At 45.8% G+C, this 16,666-nt stretch overlaps 1 protein-coding gene across 1 annotated transcript in view; it reads right to left on the bottom strand.

Annotated features, from left to right (window-relative positions):
- The window catches only part of CCDC180 (coiled-coil domain containing 180), a 76,514-nt gene extending 71,673 nt beyond the window's left edge, over positions 1-4,841 (bottom strand). The window contains 3 exon segments of the mRNA XM_006878330.1: positions 3,036-3,124; positions 3,633-3,823; positions 4,776-4,841. Of these exon segments, the coding sequence (XP_006878392.1) occupies positions 3,036-3,124; positions 3,633-3,823; positions 4,776-4,841 (346 nt within the window).
- Positions 4,842-16,666: the final 11,825 nt, after the last annotated feature.

Raw genomic sequence — 16,666 nt, 5'->3', positions numbered from 1 at the left:
TGAGAACAAGTGCAAATTGCTACAATTTGACAAACTAGACTTTTGCCTATGCGTGCAGTGACTCAAAATTCCAACCAGAATGGAAGGATTCTTCATATCAAAGAACAACCTTGTTTCCTCAGTGTACTGGGTTGGTAGGGATGAGAAATTTAGACACTGGCTATCAAAAATGGGGTGGGAGGGGCTACAAAGGCACCAAGTGGCTGGCTTACCAGCTTTCATGAGTGTGCTTAGTTGCAGAATGAGGGGGAAAAAGAGGCATAGAGAGCAGGAGGGATAAGAAAACAAGATCCTTCAATATACTGTCTACAAGAGATGTATCAAAAATATGGAGACAGCCTAAATACCCATCAGCAGAAGAATGGTTACACAAACTTTGGTACATACACATAATGGAATACTACAAAATGTTAAAGAATAATGATGACCCTGTGAAGCACCTCACAACATGGTTGAACCTGGAGGACATTATGCTGAGTGAAATTAGTCAATCACAAATGGACAAACATTGTATGTGACCAGCATAAAAAAGTTTTTAAAAGTTTTTCTTAATAAATGAAGTAACCTTTTATCAAGAAAAACTTGATATGATGATGGGGGGATTATTCATGGGCTAGGAGGTAGACACATGTTAACAGGGGTGACAGGGTAGGCAGTATACAACAAGAGGGAGATTAGCAGAGGAAAGATGAAGGTAGCAGGAGACACAGGGAGGAATGCAATAGATAAATGCTGTTAACTGTTGGTACAGGGAGGGGATTGCAACCACACAATGAAGCAAAGTGTATGATTTGTTGAATGTAAAACTGATGATCTGCTCTGTGAACCTTCACTCAATTCACAATAAAAAGTTGGAAAATAAAAAAAAGAAAGTAATCAAATAACATACTGGACTAGGCAAATCTAGTGCACAAGACTTCTTTAAAGTGTTCAAGAGCTAGGATATTGCTTTCAGGACTAATGTGCACCTGACCCAAGCCAGGGTATTTTCAATTGCCTCATAGGCATGTGAAATTTGGATAGTGAATGAGGAAGGCTATAGAAAAATCTAAGCATTTAAATTATGGTGCTAGAGAAAAATATTAAATGTATCATGGACTGCTAGAAGAACCAACAAATTTGTGTTAGAAGAAGGGCAGCCAGATTGCTCCTTGGAAACCTGGATGGTAAGACTTCATCTCTCATACTTCAGACATATTGTTAGGAGGGACCAGTCCCTGAAGGCATGGCAAAGTAGAGAGTCGGTGAAAAAGAGGAAGACCCCAAAGAGACAGAATGACACAGTGGCAGCATCAATGGGTTCAAACATAACAAGATATTTTCCTCCTCAAACATGAAGATTTCATTGTTCTCAAGATGTGTTACAATTTCAGTATTAGCATGTATAGAGTATTATCAACCCAGGAAGCTCACCTGCACTGCTGTGTTCAGAATTTTTAGTGGAGCTTTATTACATAGACAAGAGTGTTTCATTAACTGATGGTGCATGTAGTTTAATTCGGTCTTTAGTCCCTCCCTCCCCAGAGACTGGACAGATGTCAGAGCTCACAGTGAGTTCCCTTGTTAAATCAACTGTCATTACTCTGGAAGTTTCAAGGATTTACCTCTCAGGATCCTGGGATAAATGTCAGAGTTCTCTTTAATCAAGACCAAATTCATTCCTACATACTGTTAGAGTAATCTTTTAATAAAATTATAGGTGTTGTTTTTGCTGCTATGGCAATGGTGGTAACCAATGTAACAAGATTTTGAGGATGACACTGGACTGCGATGTGTTTCGTTCTGTTGTGCATAAGGTCAAAACCGACTTGAAGGCACTTAACAAAGAAATGCAACCCTAATAAAAACTCTTAAAACACTGAAGCTTGGGTGGGCTTCCTGGTTAATGATATTATCGAAACAAGGAGAGTAATGTGTCCCTTGGGGCACAGAAATTCTGTAATTCTGTTTTGGAGACTCTCCCAGACCTCATCCTGTCTTCTATTTTTGTATTTAAAATTTTTTTTTTTAGTATCCTGGTGTGGTGCTGCAGTATAATGCGCTGGGCCTCAAGGTTAGTTTGAACTGCATGTTTGGCGGTTCAAACACACCAACTGCTCCTTGGAAACCCTATACAGGGTCCCTATGTATCAGAACCGACTCAGTGACACCTAACAACAACACAACAATGGTAAGTATAACATTGTGTAGTATCTTGAATTTACTTGAATTGGCTTTTTTATCCAATGTCTTCTTAATTCTCACCAGGTGATTGGGTGGGACCATGCAAATAAGGTGTACAGGACTCTAAGGCTAGGACTGGTTAGCTTTGCCATACAGCTAGGTTTAAAAGGAGCAGTCTCAGAAACAGGAAAAGATGATCCCAGGACTATCAATAAGGAAGAGCATGAATGGAACATGATCCCTACCCAGAAAAGTGGGTGATGGCAGAGGTGGAGGCATGGAAAGACAGAGCAGCTGAGGGTTCTAGGCCCATGGCAGAACCCTACAGGCCGAAGACTGGATTGCAAAATGTACCTTTGGGCTTTAGCAAACTGCCGAGAAGAGCTTTGTAACACTTGCCCAGGCAGGCAGAGGACATGGGGCTACATAGCTGAGAAGGTGAAGACAAGACTGAGGTGTGCTTGCCGTACGGCAGAGAAGAGGCATTCCTGATTAGAAAACTGCTGTGTCCTGAGTTGGTTTTGGTCCTGAATTGTAACCTGTTCACTTCCCTAATAATCTGCATAATCGTGTGTATTGTTATGAGTACAGTGTGGCCATTACAATGAATTATCGAACCCAGATGTGAAGCAGAGAGTGGTGTGGGAGAGATGGTGGTTGAAGATGACTATAAGGTAGAGGCATGTCTGACCTCCACTTCACAGGAAATGTGTAAGGCCACATGCCTTGTTGACACCCGAGATCCCAAGGCGAAAACCCCAGTAAATGATGGAGCAGAAGGAAGAGTGGGTGCTGTCTCCTGGTTGATCCCTCCCTGCAGGGCTCTTCTTGTCCTGGTCAGATCTGTCCTTGGGGCAGGACCAGAAACTCACCGATGGTGTCTCTGAGGCCCCGCACTTCCCGGGCAGCAATGGTGTTCTCACTCTCCTGATATTTCTTCCTCTTGGCTCTTTTCCTTTCCCTGTAGCACAAACAGAGAACAGTTTATGTCTGGGTCCCAGGGCTGCTGGCTGGCACATGGGAGAGAGAGTCTCTGGACCCCACCTGACTCCAGAGAACCCCAAGGCAGCACCCAGTCTCATAACCAGCACTGCTCATGTTTCCTGTTGTCAGACACTGTGGGTGCTAACTGAGAAATCTTCACATGGGGAAAAAGGATCAGAGGGACCTAGTGACAGGTCCTGTGCTAAGTGTTTGGCATATGTATTCATTTGCTCTTTCAGTTCTAGAATTTCAAGCTGCGTGAAGGTGGGATTCCCATACCCAGAGCCTGGTCCTAGGTTCTCAATCCATCATTACTTACTGAGAGGAAGGACACAAAGACGAAATAAGAGCTACTACGTCCCTCCGCCAAGTACCTAAGCTTCATTCCCACCTGGGACTTATCTTGTGTGCACTCTTTTTAACTTTTCTGAAGAGCCCATGGGACACACAGGTTGTAGGGATGTGATCTGAGTGGCAGGGCTTACTTGAGAAGCACAGGGTTTTCCGTGACCCAGTCGTTGGGCAGGCTGTGTGCCCACTTCTGCTGCTGAGGAGACAGCATCTCTCCTTCAAGCACGTCCACCTTCTTCATCAGGGGTGTCTTACCACTCTTCAGGCTCACAGAATGCTCCACAGCCTGCTTCCGACTGGCCGCCAGTGACCGGACCAGCTGCACCTGAGTGCATGGGAGACCAGGGGTAGGAGGCGGAACTGTGGACTTCCCTGCACCCTCAGGTGGGCTGTGCTAAACTTCAATATCATTGGGAGATGCCACCAGGAAGGCATCTCCAGCCCAGGCCTTCAACCCAACAGCACATGGATTGGTGCCCTGGGATGAGGGCTCTATACACCACAAGAAACTCACGCAGCCACTTTGGAGAAGCTACCTTTTAAGAAATTTAAATGAGAACCAAGATGTTAATCTCTTTGCCTTATTTACATTTTAGTATTGTAGTGACAATTACACAAAAATATGTCATTTCAATTAATTTCTATATAATTCAGTGACACTGATTACATTCAAATTGTGTAACCATTCTCACAATCTTTCAATTTATTCTACCACCATTAAGATAAACTCAGAGTCCCTAAGTAAAACACCAGGAATTGGAAACAATGGAACCGCCCAATATAGGGAATTGACTAAGTACCTATGGTGTGTCCATTCAATGGACTGTCAGTTATTCAAAATGAGATCTATAAAGAATCAGTCAACACATGAAACGTTAGAAGTTCAAGTTCACCCAGAGGATCCTCGGGAAAAGGCCCTGGTGATCAGAAAGGTTTCCATGCATGGTGGCTCCATAAGATAAGCAATGAACTTCAAACCACAAGGTCAGGGGTTCAAGCCCACCAGCTGTTCTACGAGAGAAAGATGAGGTTATCTAAAGCCTCCATTCTCTGTGACCCAGGGTTATGAGTAGTAGTTGTTGTTAAGTGCCGTAGAGTCGATTCCGACCCATAGCAACCCTGTATAGGGTTTCCAAGGAGTAGCTGGTGAGCTTGAACCACTGGCCTTGCAGTTCAAACGACTTTGCAGTCTGACGCATTAAAATAAGATCTTAAGTAGAACTTAAGAGGACTTATTTTTGGACTACTAAAATAAGTTCTTAAGTAGAACATAGTGCCAAGCTCCCTTTACACTGCATGCGCAGGTTCCCTAACGCAGGTGGACGTGGGTGAACAGTGACCATGGCCGGTAGTGGACACAGGACCTTGCTGGTCCCAGGAACAGCGCGTGAAAGAGATCGCAGCTCCCCACACGCGTAAGCGCATTGCATCAACAGCGTCGTTTCAGCGGTTGGTTCCGCATGATCGGCCCGCCAGGAATCGCTGCCCTCTCCGTGCCTCTTACCACTGTTCGGACCCGCCTGGTGGTGAATGGTAGGTCTGGGCAGGGAAGAAGGTCAGGCCACACTCTCTCCTTCCCCTCTTTCCCTCACCCACAAACCCGATCCTCCCTGGTAGGATCGGGGAAACTGAGAGCCCATGGAGCATAAAGAAGAGGCAGGCACAACCACCAAACTACCCAGGTGAGTGTGTTGGGTGTAGTTAACTGTTGTTAGGGAGCCCCCTCCTGGACGCTCAGTGATTTTCCCTAACCTCTCTAAAGAACAAGGACAGCGCCTTATCTTTGCTCATAACCATCACTGACACCATTACTGGCCATCACGGACCTAGTCCTGGTTTGAGTGCTCACAGGGCCATGTGGGCTCCTGAGGTTTAAACACTTTAGGTGCCTTCATCTCCCCTGCTTCAATTCCCACCACACATGAAGTTGGAGTCACTGACCCCATTTGTATTTGAGGAAACCGAGCCACTGAGAATTCTCAGCATGTGCTTGCTCTTTACAGGGCTATGGCCTGACCCCTTTGTGGGTCTGACATCAAGGGCCCAATGAGGCAGCCTCTGAGCCCAGTCTTGAAAATGAGTTCAGTGTGGATGTGTGGGTCATAGGGAAGAATTTGCAAGCAGGGAGTCTCTGAGTTGGGCAAGGGCTTAGCATGGTTGCAGGGAGAAGAAGATTCTATGAGCACACTGTCTATCTACAACTAAGCAGGAATCCCCAAGTATCCTCCAAGGATGAGGAGACCCACCTCCTTACCCTCTGTACACAGTGGGGTGTTCTGATAGCCATCTGCCTCCTCCCAGGGGTGGGCATGGAGCTGGAAGGCCCAGAGCTGATGACTTGTCAAAAGAGTCTTTCAGGACAAGACCGTTTCCAGAGAGGTATGACTGAAGGGACCAAGAGTTCACCTGCCTGCTCCTCTCAGATGCTTTTATGCATGTTCCATGTTTATGTCCAGGCTGCTGCAGATGATACAGGAATCAACCACCTCTGGTCGTAGAGTGCCAGCGAGGAGGAATTGTAGTTGCAGATCCCTGAGACAGAACTTGCACATGTGCACATGGCAGCCACAGGCGTGGTGGAGCTGGAGAAGTTGAAGATGCTTCTGGAGGACAAGCGGACACACCACAAGTCTTCAGAGACAACATAAAGGGCCACTCCCTGAACTGTGCGGGATAGCACAGATACGCTGGACCCTGCAGGACACCCCAGTGGAGTGTCCAGAGCTCCTGGGAGAGTCTATAATCTCAGGTCTGAACGCATAGGCACCTTTTGCAGATGCAGAATGGGGAGCCCTGGCATGATGAAGGAAGAGGCTGGGGAAAGGCTGTCAGAGTAAGGGACAAGGTAGTCCCCTTCTCCCAGTCCTCTAGGGACTCCAGGACACAGCTCACATTGATTCTCCTCCAAGCTGGAGCTGGAGGACCTGACCAAATGTGAACTAAGTCAGCTGAGTCCCTGCTGCTGAAGTACTGTCTGTATTTGAGCTGGTCGCCGCACTCGGAGCGAGAGCTGCAACTAGTGCTGAGCTCTGCTAAAACCTGGATGGAGTCCTCCACCCTTCACATACTAGCACTGCACTGTGTCAGGCACTGTGAAATGCCTAATCCACAGTGCTGAGTTCACTCCAGCCATCAGAGAGGGCTTTTAGCATCAGCCCACTTTACAGAGGAGGAAAAGGAGGCTCACAAGGCTGACCAGCAGAGGAGCTGGGATCCCAGCACCAGGCTGTCAGACTTGCCAAGACCACACTTAACCTGGAAGCTTCTCTGTAACCTGCCCCTTCCTGCCAAGATGGTGACATTCACTTGGCCTTGGTGCTGCTCGCCAACTTGAACTGAAGCACCAGTTCACAGGACAGGTTGTAGGCATCTCACTGTCTTTGTTCCAATGCTGGCCCCAATGCTGAAGACCCGGTGCCCCAGGCAGCAGGTCCATGGCCACATGTGGTCAATCTGGCTGCCCCTGCCAATGCCCATTTGCTGCCCAGGTTTTCCCTCTCCTTCTCACGGAACTGCTCTGTAGTCTGGAACCAGGCCCCACATTGTTTTTGGGGCACCATGTTAGAGCTGTTGCTGATTTTTTGTAACACATTGAACTCCTGGGTTCCAAGGGAAGGACAAAATGCTGACTGAGCATGGGTGATGGGTGGTGAGTGGGGCAGGGGGCCACACTCTCATGTAGGTCCCTATCGGTGGTCGGAGCTGGATTCAAACAGTCCTTCCAGGAAGCTGTCTTCAAGCCATCCCTCTACCTCCCACCCTCTACTGGGGACTGGATTTTCCCTTTTCCGTGTATTAAAAATTCCCCATTCATCTAAAAAGAAGGGGGGATAAAGTCAGATCTGTTTTGCCCAGGTGGATTTCTGCTTGTCACATCCCCACCCTGAAGTGATTACCAAAGATGCTTGCCTTTGATAAGGATTCCCTGGAAGGCACACAGCCAGTGTCCCTCAGAAAAGGGCCCCTAGTCCTAGTGCATGGAGTCGCTATGAGTCGGTTCCGACTCGATGGCACCTGACAACAACAACAACAGTCCTTCAGAAAACCCCTCTAGTTCACTACCTCTTTTCACGCGTCACTACTGCTAGGGCCCTCTAGGGGGCCAGGCATGTACATGAGCTAGGACTTGGGCCTGAGCCAGGCTCTAGGTACCCGGGGGTTGAGGGAACACTGGAGAAGAGATGCAGAGTTCTAGGGGGTGGTCTGACCTAGGCGGCCCTGTGTTATCTTTAGATTCTTCTTGCTAAATGGTCAAAGGCTTCAAGGGTGATGGCTGAGACAGTGTCTGAATCTTTGAAAAAGGGTCTCACTATGGGATTTCCTGAGTCTTGAAGTCTGGAATTAGATACACCTCAGGAAGCTACTTTCTTGAGTATCTCTAGCACCTTGAGGGAAGCAGAGAACTGTCTCTAACCTGTGAGCATGTGGTTACAAGAGTTTTAAGTTTTGTTGGGCTTTATTGTTAAGGAAGTGAGGTCATTCCTCAGATGACTTTTCTGAAGCCCTGCTTCTACCTGTGTCCCCTCCTTGAATAAGACCACCCCAAAAGCTTTTATGACTATTTGTCCTCTCCCCTCCCCCACAATGCTAGCTCCTTAACTGTATACAATGACACCAAACACAGCCTTCCCCTTAACTCCCGGGAAAGGCCTGAGTGCAGCCAGGACACTGACTTTGAGGAGCAGATGGGTTTAGGCAGCTTGACTTTTTTTCTACTTCTGTGACTTTAAACAAGGCATTGCGTGTTTCAGTGTTTCTAGTTCCCCTACCCGCAATGACAATGGGGATCACTCTAGTCTCTACTTCCTAATGATACCACCTCACATAGGTAAGATATTACCTATAAAATTTATGAGCTTGTGTCATACATAGCACAAATTTAGAGATGGAAGATGACGAAAAAGGGTGGTGAGCAGCATGAAATGAAGCCCACCTCAAAACAAGTGGGGTCCCTAGTGATGTGATCTTGTCTAAGTCATTTCTCCTATTGGTCTCTGTTGGGTCAGAAGGTGGCGCCAAAGATTAGCAGGGACCCTCTTCTTCCAACCGGAAGCGGACTTGGTGGTTACTATGGAAACTAGAAGATGCTGTCATTGCTATGCATACTGCCATATTAGAATGCTGCTATGTAACCTGTGAGTCGTATTTGGCAAGATGCCTTCTTTTTCTTTAGTAGTATATATGCCATGTGGGAATTTCCACACAGGGGAGGAAACAAGAGAGAGCTCTGAGAGCAGACAGAGATGGGAAGGGCAAGAGACTGTCTGAGACCCCTCCTCCTGCACTGATCACTGAATGAAGGAATAAGCCATCTCCCTACCACACCTGGAGTGTTCTTTTGGCTGCCTGACCCCGTGAATCTACTTGGTGTCAAGCACCTGCCTTACAATCTCTTTTCCCAATATGTACCATGAGGGGGTGGAAATGAAAAAATGTCATTATCTCCTGACAAAACCTTCCCATGGCTTCCATTATGTTTATAACCACACCCAAGTGCCTCATGTCAGCCAGTGGGGTGGGCAGCCTGCCCAGGGACTCCCCGCACTCCCTGACCTCTGGTGTTCACATCCTCCTGCAATCTGCTAGAGTACGGATTGGACTTGTTGACTCTCCTACAACCAATAGAATGTGACAAATGTGATGGGATGCTACTTCAGGATTTGGTAGTAAAAAGCCTGTGACTTCCATCTTGTGTACTACTGTGTACTCTTTCTTGTGTTCCCTCCCCCTCTGGACCACTTGCTCTGGGGAAGCAAGGCGAGATATTAAGAGCTGACCTATGGCAGAATCCTGGTGTGGTGCTGCAGGATAAGCACTAGGTCAGTGGTTCAAATCCACCAGAGGCTTCTTGAGAACCCTATACAGGGTCTCTATGAGTCAGAACCTACTCAATAGCAATTGACAACAATGGCAAGGCCTACATGGCAAAGAACTGAGGGAGGGCCTGGACAATAGGAGCTGAAGCCCTCAATCCAACAGCTCACAAGAAACTGAACCCTGCTCATCACAGGTGAGTGAGCTTGGAAGCCAACCGACTTCCAGTCAAGCTTCGTATGAACCCACAGCCCCAGCCTCCACAGTGATTTTGAGGCCGAGGCTCCCAGCTAGCTGTGCCCAGACTCCTGCTCCATAGAAACAGAGAAATAAGGAATGTTTTCATCTCAGTTTGGGGTCATTGTCACGTAACACTCAATAGATGACTCATCAAAGCCCTGTGGTCTGTCCTCCCTCCCTCTCCTTTTCTCCCTCTAATCGCACTCCAGCCGCATGGCCTGCCTCTCTGCCTTACTCTGGACAAACGTCTGCCTCCAAGTCTGCACCAGCTGTACTTTCTCCCTGGGATACCATCCACAGACTGGTGCTGGGCTGGGCTCCCTGGCCACTCTTCTTGTAGCATAAATGTCACTTCCTTGAGGCCTTTTGGATCCTTTCATCTAATGGCCCGTCAGCCTTCCTCAGAGAACCATACTTTATTTTCTCTTTAGCACTTGTTCTTTCACATTTTTTTCATGCTTTTCTTCACACACACACCCCACCCCCACCCCTTGCCTACTCCTCCCATCTAGTCTTTGAGATCCTGGGAGAAGGAACCAACGTGGTCATTTTTAGCACACCACTCAGGACGAGTGCTCCAGGCATATTTGATGAATGAATGAATGAATGAATGAATTATATACTTTTGGAGAATCATCTTTCCTCCCCTGACCAGCCCAAGTTGTGGAGATGGATACTAATAATAGGAGGTGCAAGTAGGGTCTGACTAGTCAGGGGACAGCAGAATGACCTTTAGGGCGTTCCCTGATTGCTTCAGCAAAGCACAGCGCAAAAGAGGCTTTTGCCCCCTCGTGACCAGAGTCAGCACTACAGCCGCAAAAAAACCACCCCAAACACCTTTTAAAAGTGTTGAAGAGCAAAGATGTCAGCTTGAGGACTAAGGTATGCCTGACCCAAGCCATAGTATTTTCAATAACCTCATATGCATACGAAAGCTGAACAGTAAATAAGGAAGACTGTAGAAGAATTAATGCTTTTGAGTTATGGTGTTGGAGGAGAATATCAAAAGTGCCATGGGCTACCAAAAGAACCAACAGATGTGTGTTGGAAGAAGCATAGCCAGAGTGCTCCTTAGAGGTCAAGATGGCCAAACTTCGTCTCTCATACTTCAGACATATTGTCAGGAGGGACCAGTCGCTGGAGAATATGTTTGGTAGGTGGAGGATCAGAGAAAAAGAGGAAGACCCCCAGCGAGATGAATTGGTAAAGTGGCACCATCAATGGGCTCAAGCATGGCAACAATTGTGAGGTTGGCACAGGACCGGGCAGTGTTTCGTTCTGCTGTGCATAGGGTCACTATGAGTCGGAACCGACTTGATGGCACTTAACAACAACAACAACAAATACCTTTGCTTTGGTTTATAAAGACAGCGATTCTCTGAGCATCCGAGGGCAAAAAGTCGGATCTAGAGGCTCAGGATGATCTAGGAGTATGGAAGGCCTCCCTTTCCTTCTCTTTCCCTCCACTGGCCCTGGGGTGTCTAGTACACCTAGTGGAACAATGGCTTCACTTAATGATGGAGGACCAGAGACTAGTCTTGACCCTGAACCCCAAACCCATGGTCCAATGCCTTACCATATTCTGTCCTACCTCAAGTCCTCATTTTCCCGAGCACTCAAGCTTCTCTCTTTCTCTTCAGAAGGGACAAATGCATTTTTCAGAGACCTTGGAATACAGTGGGTTTTTGATGGAGGACTAAGACCAGCAGACACTTCTCCGACTCTGTGAAATCTTGGGTTACCCACTCCAAGCACCCTGATGTATACAAGGGGGAAACTGACACCATCTCTCCTGTAGCCCCCTCCGCATTGGATAGAGGCTTATTCTAGCTCCAGGTGTCCCTAATGGTGACTGCAACCCCCCCCACCCCGGTGCTGTTCTCTGAAGCTGCCCTGAAGGTACCCCTGGCTGGGCAGACCCTTGAGAGCCCTGAGATCAGTTGGTGCCTGTCCCTGTTTCCCTGCTATGTCCTCATGGACATGTTGTGAGGAAACTCGGCACCACCGCCCCATGGCAGAGTTGCCCTCGCCTCTTTTTTCTTTCTCCTGTCACCTCTACAGCACTTCTTCTCTTCTGTCCCCACCCTGACAGTCCCATCTGTGTGTGTGTGTCAGTGTAAGTGCCGAGGGGAACAGTTGTCCTCAAACAGCAACAACAGCAAAAGCCGTGAACCCAGTGCCACTGAGTTATTCCAACTCGTAGTAACCCCAGACAGGGTTTCTGAGACTGTAAATCTCTATGGGGCCAGGCAGTCTCACCTTTCTCCTGCGGAGCACCTGCTGGATTCGAATCCTAGGAGATGGCAATTCTTTACTATATGGTCTGCCCTGAGCTTCTTTTTGGGCCTGTTTCCTAGATGTACACTGCATATGTGGATGCTCAGGAGAACGGAATGTGTTCCCTCCTTATTGAACAGGGTGTGGCTTGGAGGCTCACCGAGGCTCAAGGACCTGCCTGATGCTGGGGGATGTGGGTGGAACCTGCAGGGCATGTGAGCCATACATGGACTTGAACCCCGTGTTCTCGTGCACACATGTGTAATGCACCAAAGACTCTACTCTTGTCATTGGTTCCAAGAAATTTCCTCCACCCCTGCTACCTACTATTCCTTCCCAGCTCATTTGGGACCCATGGGACTATCCACAATCCTGTAGGGCCAGATGGTGTGTGGAGACCCTGGACTTGTGTGAGACACCAAATATGTCCTCTGTCACGCTGATGCCACCTACAAGAACGAGCTCAGTGGACAGCCAAGGTCAAGAGAAACTGGAGTGGGGTCTTCTCTCTCTCACTGGTCTTGCTGACCTGGCTGGTGTAGAAGCAGGTGAGAAGCCCAAGGAAGTGACAAGCTAGACCCCCAGGACTAAGTGAGTGTTGGGGAGTAGTTACTGCTGCTCAAAAGCCCCTCCTGAGTGCTCAGTGATTTGATTTTGCCTCATTTTATAGATGAGTAAATAGCATCAGCACTCAAGACCACATGGCTCTAAAGAACCAAGCCTGGCCCTGAACACGGGACTCAGAGTCATTGCTCTTAACCATGACTGATGCCCCTGCTGATCACCAGGGCCCTCGTGCTATGTTGAGAGGCTCACAGGGTTGTGGTTAATGATAATAGAGACTTGGAGGAGGTATTACGGGGATGCAAGCAACTCTAAAGAGAAGTAAAGACAAGGCAGACTTCCTGGAGGAAGTGAGGTCAGAAGTGAGCCCCAGGAATTGTGCATGCAGTGGGCAGCATGCACAAAGGCGTGCCAGGCCAGACCCTCCAGGCAGATGAGGTTGGACTGTGAAGTGTGGGAAAGGGAATGGTTGACCATGAAGGAAGGACATAGAGCTTAAGCTTTAGGGGCCCATGATAATGGGGACTGGAGACATTTTGTAATGTCAAGGAGCTCTGGTAGTGTAGTGGTTACGAATTGGGCTGCTAACCTCAATCAAGGTGGGCAGTTTGAAACTATCAGTTGTTCCGTGGGAGAAAGATGAGGCTTTCTGCTCCTGTAAAGATTTGCAGCCTCAGAAACCCTGTGCAGGGTCGCTGTGGGTCAGAACCGACTCCATGGTACTTAACAAGAAGAAGAAGAAGAAGAATGCAGAAGCCACAGATAAGCAATAGTAAAAAAAAAAAAAAAAAAAGTAACTCCACATTGTGGTGCTGTAGGATAAGCATTGGATTGCTAACTGCAAGGTTGGTGGTTCAAACCACCAGCTGCTCCTTGGAAACCTTATACAGGCTCGCTATGAGTTGGAACCAACTTGACGTCACTTAGTAACAACAGCAACAATATGGGTAATGAAACTAAAAGTAAAAGAAACAAATCCAAAGGGAAGTTTTGAAAATCTGAAACAAGCAAAACTTTTGAACTTGAATATATAAAATAATTCTGCAAAATCAAAAGAGCTAATAAAAGAAAATAACGGAAGCAAATATGGTAGGTGAAGGGTGACGATAGAATGTAGAACTCACAAAACAGACCAAAAAGGGTAAGAAGTTGAGCACACATATCATGAAAAAGGAGTTTTAATTTGTAAGAAAATATGTGGGGAGAGAGGGCCTCACTATTATCCAAAGGAATGGAATTTAAACCAAAGAGATACCATTTCCCATCTCTCAAATAAGCAGGGGGTTTGGCTTTGATTTTCCATGGTTGTTGTTGTTAAGTGCTGTTGAGTCAGTTCCAATTCATATTTTCATGGTTGTTGTTGTTAAGTGCCATTGAGTTGGTTCCGACTCAGAGCGAGCCTGTATAGGATTACCAAGGAGCAGCTGGTGGTAATACCCAGTAATTCCCAGCAGGATATGAAGATGAGTGTGGCATCAGGATTGGAGGAAGATGCAACTGTGATATGCAGATGGTACAACCTTGCTTGCTGAAAGTGAACAAAAGACTTAAAATACTGATGAAGATCAAAGACCACAGCCTTCAGGATGATTAACACTCAATGTAAAGAAAACAAAAATCCTTAAAACTGGACCAATAAATAACATCATAATAAATAGAAAAAAGATTGAAGTTGTCAAAGATTTCATTTTGCTTGGATCCACAACCAATACTCATGGAAGCAACAGTTAAGAAATCAAACTATGTGTTACATTAGGCAGATCTGTTGCATAAGACCTCTTTTAAGTGTTCAAGAGCAAAGATATCAGTTTGAGGACTAGGAAGCAGTCACTTTGTGTCTAATAGAAATAGGTGAAGTTTGCATAGCATGCCTGGTATAATGGATTTTAATAAACAGTACACAAGGAGAAGGGAGGAATGGGAAAATGCTAGGCTGCTAATGGTTTTGCAGCAATAACAATCTAAAAAAGAGAGGAGAGGGTGGGCAACAGATGTCAGTACTAATTAGACAAACTCAATTACCTCCCGGGTTAGTTCTCCTGGTTTGGTCCATCCAGTCAACTGGCATAATATAGTTCCTAAAGTTTGTGTTCTATCTCCCAGGATGGTGAGTAGGGTCTTGGCTCTTATAAGCTTATGAGTGGCCATCTGAAATGCAGCTATTAGTCTTTATTCATTTGGAAATAAAAGAGAAATAAGTAAACTCAAGAATCAGAGAAGGAAGTGGACTGCAGAATTGTCAATGTGAATCACTGCCTCCTCTACTTGAGACCAGAATAACTAAATGATACTTAGTTCTACTGAATGTTCTGATCAGGAACACAATAAATGAATCCTAATGCAAAGAAAATGTAGAACAGAACTTAAAAATTCATAAAGAATCCAGACTTGACTTACTGAATGAAGTTGGAGAAGTCCCTGAGACAATGGCCCTGAGTTACTCTTCAAACCATGAACTGAAGCTATTCCTTGAGGTCACCTTTAAACTAAGTTTAGCTCAAAAAAGTAAAAATTCCATCTCTCAGTATTGTTTTTTTAAAAAAATTACATAAGACGTAAGGGTCAACAGCTATTCTAAAGCATAGACGAGAAGGTTGCAGGACAAGGAGACTGACCAGATGGAAGTGAAATGAGGACAACAGAAATGACCAGAATGTTGACATGATGTGAAGAGTGCAGGCACATCACAGGCCACTGTGTCTAGAGACTGGAATGGGAGTGGGCTTTGCTGTGTATATTTTCACCAAAAATCTAATCAAATAATAAAACTAAAAATCATAGACATGAACTCCAGTTGCCAATAGCAACTCTAAAACACAAAGGAGATTAGCCTAAGGGACAGAGACTAAGTCAATGGTGATAAAACAATATGGATGGAACCAGTATCATCAAACTGTAAATGCAGAAATGCTCAATAGGTGATATTCTGTTCTGCATCTTTTCATCAAAAAATAAAAAATTTTTAAATGTGAAATTTTTCAATAAAAATCTGTGTATGAAAGAATGGGGGCAAAAAGGATTCCACGGTAATCCGTATATGAACATTATTTACTGCACTCTTCATAGGCAAATTATTACAATACAGTATCAGAGAAAACAGCTGAAGTGAGGTGGAGAGCTCATTGGTCTCCCTCAGCCTCCAGGCCCACACATTTGCCCCTGAGGTGAAGTTCATTGTAAAACACTGAAATTGAGACCTAAAGAAGGAAAAGACTTTACTAAGGATTACATAGGAAGTCAGTAGTAGATTAGAATAGAAAACCCAGCTCTTGCAACTTTGTTCAAGGAGAAAAGGGATTTCTGTATAGTATTAATAGCCACTGGATACTATTAATCAGGAGCTTCACTTAGCTTGACTTGGTTTTTAAAAATTCATTTTGGCTGCTGTGTGGAGAATGGATTATAGAGGGTTTAGAATGGAATAGTTCCAAGACTGACTGGGAAAAACCAAACATTAGTAGAGAAGTATATATAGGAAGAGAGAACAGTTCAGACACTGTTATGTCCATTGGTTCAGATGAGAGATGGTTGGCTAGGAACAGAATGCCTAATGGAGATGGAGAGCACGTGATGGATTTGACATCAATTTTAGCAGTAAGGAGGAGAAGGAGAAGGAGAAGTTAAAGATGACTGGTTTGGGCTTGTGAGCAAGTGGATGATGGATAGCGGAGGCTCTCTGTCTCTGTCTCTCTATCTCTCTGTGTGTGTGTGTTTAGAGCGGGAGAGAGAGAGAGACAGAGAACACCAAGGGTGTTCTTTGGGCATATAAGGTTGAAGTCTCTATTAAACATCAAAATGGAAATGTGATTTAGGGAACTGAATGTGTTAGTCTTCAGCTCAGATGGAAGATTAGGTAGCAGATAGATATTTGAAGGCTATCAGCATCCAAATGGTATTTATGACTATACTATGGGATAGGATTCCTTAGAGAGAGGAACTAGATACTAGCGGGTGACAAGATGTAAGTTCTGGGGCATTCCAACTTTAGAAAGCAAGCAAAGGAAAGCAATCTAGCAAAGGAAGCAGACTGAAAGGGTACGGACACTTAAGAACAGCCAGCAATTGATTCCTTATAAAAGCAGATGACAAAGTCTAGTTGTGGTGACTAATTTTCAAGAGATTGGTTTGGCAAATACACCTAGCAGCTGGATTGGGTTACAATAAATGCTTAATGATGATTAGAAAATCTCAATGACTTCCCTCAGAGACTCTTCCCTCTGCCCTGCTGTATGGGGCCTCATGGCATTTGGACAGACTTCAGGACTAAATTGTA

The sequence above is a fragment of the Chrysochloris asiatica genome, unplaced genomic scaffold, assembly GCF_000296735.1.
Source record: "Chrysochloris asiatica unplaced genomic scaffold, ChrAsi1.0 scaffold00053, whole genome shotgun sequence".
Lineage (NCBI taxonomy): Eukaryota > Metazoa > Chordata > Mammalia > Afrosoricida > Chrysochloridae > Chrysochloris > Chrysochloris asiatica.
Note: the sequence above shows the minus strand (reverse complement) of the source record. Positions and strands in the feature narration are given on the sequence as shown.